The 5,735-nt window shown below is 35.9% G+C and overlaps 1 protein-coding gene across 2 annotated transcripts in view; it reads left to right on the plus strand.

Moving 5' to 3' along the window:
• The window catches only part of LOC107699090 (vacuolar protein sorting-associated protein 8 homolog), a 124,155-nt gene that overhangs the window by 555 nt on the left and 117,865 nt on the right, over window positions 1-5,735 (plus strand). Inside the window, exons 2-10 of one of the 2 annotated variants that reach the window (XM_016500255.1) lie at window positions 112-180; window positions 1,561-1,691; window positions 1,819-1,915; window positions 2,266-2,298; window positions 2,384-2,438; window positions 2,708-2,713; window positions 4,804-4,928; window positions 5,048-5,134; window positions 5,224-5,291. In XM_016500255.1, coding sequence (XP_016355741.1) covers window positions 112-180; window positions 1,561-1,691; window positions 1,819-1,915; window positions 2,266-2,298; window positions 2,384-2,438; window positions 2,708-2,713; window positions 4,804-4,928; window positions 5,048-5,134; window positions 5,224-5,291 — 671 coding nt within the window. The remainder of the gene's footprint in view (window positions 1-111; window positions 181-1,560; window positions 1,692-1,818; window positions 1,916-2,265; window positions 2,299-2,383; window positions 2,439-2,707; window positions 2,714-4,803; window positions 4,929-5,047; window positions 5,135-5,223; window positions 5,292-5,735) is intronic. The other variant, XM_016500256.1, reaches the window with a different exon arrangement.

The raw sequence follows: 5,735 nt of genomic DNA on the forward strand, positions 1-5,735 counted from the left end.
CTGTATATGGTAAGAAACCTGCAGTATTCACAGCGAAAAATGGCAGTCATTGCAAACAGAGTGCTACTTTGATACATGTATGATTTCATATGAAGGACGTTTTTCCCTTAGATTGATGATAAAGAGTTTGACATCCCTCAAGTGGACACTCCTCCGACCTTAGAGAGCATCCTGAACGAGGTCAGTATGTCAGGTTATTAAACCTCCACAGTCATCTTACGATATCTTCATCTTACATCACATTACGAGTATTTTCACAATTCAGAATAGTAGTAAAAGTCATAAAAACTATGAAACAACATAAATGGAAGTATGGCAATTATGGGCTGACCAAAAATGTTATAAACTAAATATTATCCTCTCATTCATTAACATGGTTTGTTAAGAAAATCATATGTAGGCATAATTTATATACTGTTGATAAAATGTTTGTAGTTTGTAGTCGGGTCAGTTTTAAATCTCTTCTGCTTACCAATGCTTGTATTTGATCAAAAAATACAGTAATATTCTGAAATATTATTGCAGTTTAAAAAGCTGTTTTTTCTGTTTGAATATATTTTAAATTGTAATGTACACAGTGATGTAAAGATGTATTTTCAGCAGCCATTACTCCAGTCTTCAGTGTCACATGATACTTCAGAAATAATTCAAATATGCTGATTTGCTGCTCAAGAAACATTTCCTATTATTATCAAAGTTCAAAAGAACAGCATTTATTTAGAATAGATTTTCAGTGTAACATTGTAAATGCCTTTTTTTGTCACTTGCTGAATAAATGCGGAATATGAATTTCTTTAAAAAAAAAAAATCGTACTGACCACAAAATGTTGAATGATAATGTATTTATCTACAAAACTAATTTCAAGCATTGATAATCTAAATTTAGTCAAGTGTTCAGTTCAAGCTTTTCATTGATAAAGTATGTGTGCCTCTTTCTTATTCATGTATTGCACAAACCAAAAATAGCAAAAAGTAAAAAAAAAAAAAAGTATTTGGTACTAATATGTTTTTCGGACTTTGTACTGCAGTGCAATGAAAATACCATTGTACTTGGATATTGCTTTTTTTTTTTAAATTGGATATTGTAATGTATTTTTTTTTTTTAACTTGGATATTGTATTACCATCTGATACCATTCTTACACCATGGTACTGCCACAATGTTCTTTTTGTAAGAGCAGTCATTGTAATAAATAGTCATTGTTTTAATTGTTTGAATGGTACTTTTTTATTTGTTTACCTTGTATTTTTACTTATCTTGTATGCATTCTTTTAACATCTTTTAATTTAGCAGACATTAGATTTATTCATTTACTGTAGATGCTTTTATTCAAATGAGTAACACTGCAAGAAATGTATCATAATAAGAGCCAACAATTTTTACACACAATACCAAGTTTCAAGTATAAGCTGGATTAGTACAGTAACTAGAGCAGAAGTGAAATGCACAAAAGTAGAGAGAGAACAAGATTTATTATTATAATTTTTTTAAATTGGAATTATTATAGAAAGTGCCTTTGTTTTGTGACAGTAACTATTTCGTAACTACTCTTGTTTTCAGCCTGAAGATGAGGATGAGCCATTCATTCTGGAGGACACATGTCTTTTGAACACAGAGAACATTGACGCCCACTCGTGTGAGACCTCATCTCTGGCCAGCTCTGACAGTGGAGACCGCACACACTTAAAGAGGAATGGACACTTTCTTAACCTGGCTTCACATTAACAGCACTTGCTCTGTATTGATGTTGTGATGCATGTTTGGGGATTGAATAAAGTATTTTCTTTTTAGTAATTAGTCTGTGTATGTTCACCTCAGGAGGAGGAAAGCAGTGGAAACTAATGCTACAGTACATGGATCTGTTCTTAGACGCAATGTGCTGAAAGGCATCTCAGCTCAGATAGTATCTGCTGCAGTAAGACTACTAGTACTTAATCTATTGCTCATGCTATACTAAATATGCTGTGTGTAAATGTGTATGTTATAACATGTTTGTGGGTAATGTAATACGATATATTTATTTAACGTATTTAATAATTACAGTTACAGCAGTTCTATGATTTTTTTTTTTTTTGTATTTAATTCCATTTCCATTTCATTCAAATTCAGGCATTGTCAGTTCAGTTGTGAATGGTGCACAATCCTGTGTTAATAATTGAGAGCTATAAATAAGAGACACTTCCAAACAGAATTTTCTTCTATTCCAGTGAAATTGTGTTGCTCATTTTATAATTTGTTGCTTTTACTCTTTCCATCTCTCTTCAGGATAAAGTTGATGCTGGCTTGCCAACGGCTGTAGTGAGTATTTGACTTTCTTATTATTTCTAATTAATAAAAAAAAAAAAAAAATCCCTTCATGTCTGAAATGCTTTTGTGTTTGCAGACTGTTTCAAATGTGATCGCTGTGGGGACGTCACATGGTCTGGCCTTAGTATTTGGTAAGCATGTTTCAGTCCTTTGTGCGGTTGTTGGAAAGTTGATAAAGGGTACTACAGTGGAATTTATTTTAGATGTTTGGAAGGGATGTTGTGTTTAATCAAAGTCTTTCTAGATCTTTGTTTATCACAGTGCTTTATTAATTAATATAAAACACAAAAAGTTTAGAACTCTTTATATGCTCTACTGTAATAGTATTCGTCAGTGAGTGTATTTTAAACTACTCTGGGACTATCTCTCTGCCTTGGCTTGTCTTGGGTGGAATGTTCAGGAAAAGGTAATGTATTAATATAGTACAAAATGTGTTAATAGACCACATTTTTTCCCATTGCATCATGTTTAGCATTGCTACACAGTAATGCCCGTTTCACACTGGAGGTGTAATCAGAGCAGAAGCGGCATTCAAGCTGCATGCACTGTGCTTTCACACTGGCAGTGTTTCTAGTGCGCAACTGAACCACAGCTGATTGTGTTGACCCCTGACTATCATCAGCCTGTTATTGTGTTCTCCCTCCCACACACACACACACACCATAACCATATAAGATGTTAAACCATGTAGCATGCAGTGTACTGTAGTGTAGTTTATACAGTATTGTACAATTTTTTTAGGCCTTCAACCTAAGATATTGTGGCGAGGGGGGCGTGGTGCAGCGAGGTCTCCCGACTCTCTCTCTCGCCGTAGACCATGCTGCACCACGCCCCCCTCGCCACAGATACATTTTTAGTTAAAATAATTTATGCATTGTCAACATCAATGTTTGATGGCCCCTCCTCCCCATGTAGTCTAATAGGTTTCCTCCAGTTTATCTGCTGTTATGACCCCCTCCCTCCCAAAAAAAACCCCTTTTTATTTAAAGAAACAGGGAGAGTCCATGGACTAAAACTAAAATGAATAAATTTCAGGATTCCAGGAGTTTTAAGAGCTGAATGTTCTTTAAGGTTTTCACTTATTTTAACTCATGAATTTAGAAGGATTATTCAGTCGTTCATAATTTACCGAATAAGGATTTTTTTTTTAAACACCATTATAAATATTTTAGAGCTTGGCATACCTAGAAAATATTACATGACCAAGTCTAGAAATCATACTTTTAAAATTAGACAACCTCAAATATTCAGGCATTCCAATATTGGCAAGGCAAAAGGAAAGGCAAAAACAAACAAACTAAACAAACAAACTAAATAAATAAATAAAGTTTTATCTTATTTTTAAAAAATTTTGTCATCTTGAGACCCCCTAGTGGACCCAGGACCCCTTTTTGAGAAGCACTAGACATAACTTAAATGCTTCTATGTGTATTTTGGCCAGGAACAGTGCACTCTCACTTTAATTCAGTATGAAAAACTGATCACGGCACTGCTTCAGCTACACAGTGCTGTGCTGTCTCACCTTTCAGTGTAAATGCTCTAACCTGTTAACATTGGTGCTGAAAAAATATGCGCTGCTTCTGTCAAGTGTGAAACGGCCTAAGAGCATGCTAAACCATCTAAGCGTTGTTTTTCTGAAAGAATGATATGGGCTGAGAAGTTTGCCATGGCTGTTTGCACGCTCTTTGTCTGTTTGTATTTTGTTTGCGACTGCATTTGGAAGTATATTTACATAAACACAAACCACTGTGTGCGTAATTTTTGTTAAATTATGTTGTTGATAAAGCTTGAAGGACATAATTGTTCCATAATCTGCACTTAAAGGGTTAGTTCACCCAAAAATGAAAATTTGACTGTGTTCTACTTACCCTCGAAGCATCCTAGGTGTATATGACTTTCTTCTTTCAGACGAATCCAGTCGGAGTTATATTAAAAATTGTCCTGACTATTCCAAGCTCTATCATTGCAGTCAGCGAGTGTTGCAGTGCTTCAGTCCACAAGTCCTCAAATAAAGCTCGCGCATTCATAATAAAACGTGCCGCAGATGATTGATGAATAAAGGCCCCCTGTAGCAAATCCATGTGTTTCTGTAAGAAAAATATCCATATTTCAAATGTAATAAACACTTTTCTCTCACTTCCGCTGACACTGAAGCAGTTCCGGCGGATGATGCAGCACGTCGGCGTTGCGTGATTAGTGACAAATGCGGAGAGAGAACAAAACAAAACGCCGGGCCGTGTGAGGCACGTTTTGCTATGAATGCACGCTTTATTTGAGGACTTGTGGACTGTTCAACTGCAACACCCGCAGACTGCAATGATAGAGCTTGGAATAGCCAGGACCATTTTTAATATAACTCCGACTGGATTCGTCTGAAAGAAGAAAGTCATATACACCTAGGATGCCTCGAGGGTGAGTAAATACAAGCTAATTTTCATTTTTGGGTGAACTAAGCCTTTAATGCTGTTTTGTCTAATTAGTATATTTTGATTTCAGATCAGAACCAGGCTCTGCGTCTCTGTCTGGGCACCACAGCGACAGGAGCAGAGTATGGGGCGGTGTCGGCTCTCAGTATTAATCACGATTGCACACGACTGCTGTGTGGCTTTGCCAAAGGACAGGTGAGCCGCAATAATCCCTTAAACTGACTAACAATCTTGATGGCAAATAGCTTATGGTCAGGTCAGGCTGAATGTTCAGGCACATATTTATGGAAAGTGTCATTTTATTCCTAATGCAGATCACCATGTGGGATCTGGCCAATGGGAAGCTGCTCCGCACTATCACTGACGCCCATCCACCTGGCACTGCCATACTACATGTGAAGGTTCTGCACTGTATTTACCTATGCACTTTACATGCTTTGTTGTTCATTGACACTGAATAAAGCAATTTTCTCTCTCTCTCTTTCCATAGTTTACTGACCACCCGGCGCTAGCTGTGTGTAATGACAGTGGCGGATCAGTGTTTGAGCTGTCATTCAGGTGACGTCCTTTATAAAATTCAAGATATGTTTAAGTTGAAGTACATTGTTTCAGTTTTGTGTTACATGTAATGAGCTGAATCTAATCTGATAAATGTGACATTATATTATTTTACTACAGATTACTGGTGTGCAGGGGGCAGTAGAGCCTCATGCATCTGACAGTAACCCATAGGCTGAGACAACCAGGGTTATTAAAACTATAACAAATAAAGTGTATTACATATAATAATGTAAACATCTATTATTTCCTAACACTAAATAAACCCGAAATCTAAAATGTAAGACTAAATAAGTGTTATAAAAAACAAAACAAAAGGACTAAAACTTATAAATATAAAAGTAAAATCTAATCCAAAATAATAAAATTTTCCGTGATGCTGAAATAACACTGGACACAAATACAACAAATCTTAAAAATATTTAACAAACTCCCCCCCCCCCC

This window comes from Sinocyclocheilus anshuiensis, unplaced genomic scaffold (assembly GCF_001515605.1).
Source record: "Sinocyclocheilus anshuiensis isolate Anshui unplaced genomic scaffold, SAMN03320099.WGS_v1.1 scaffold94, whole genome shotgun sequence".
In the NCBI taxonomy this organism is placed as follows: Eukaryota; Metazoa; Chordata; class Actinopteri; order Cypriniformes; family Cyprinidae; genus Sinocyclocheilus; species Sinocyclocheilus anshuiensis.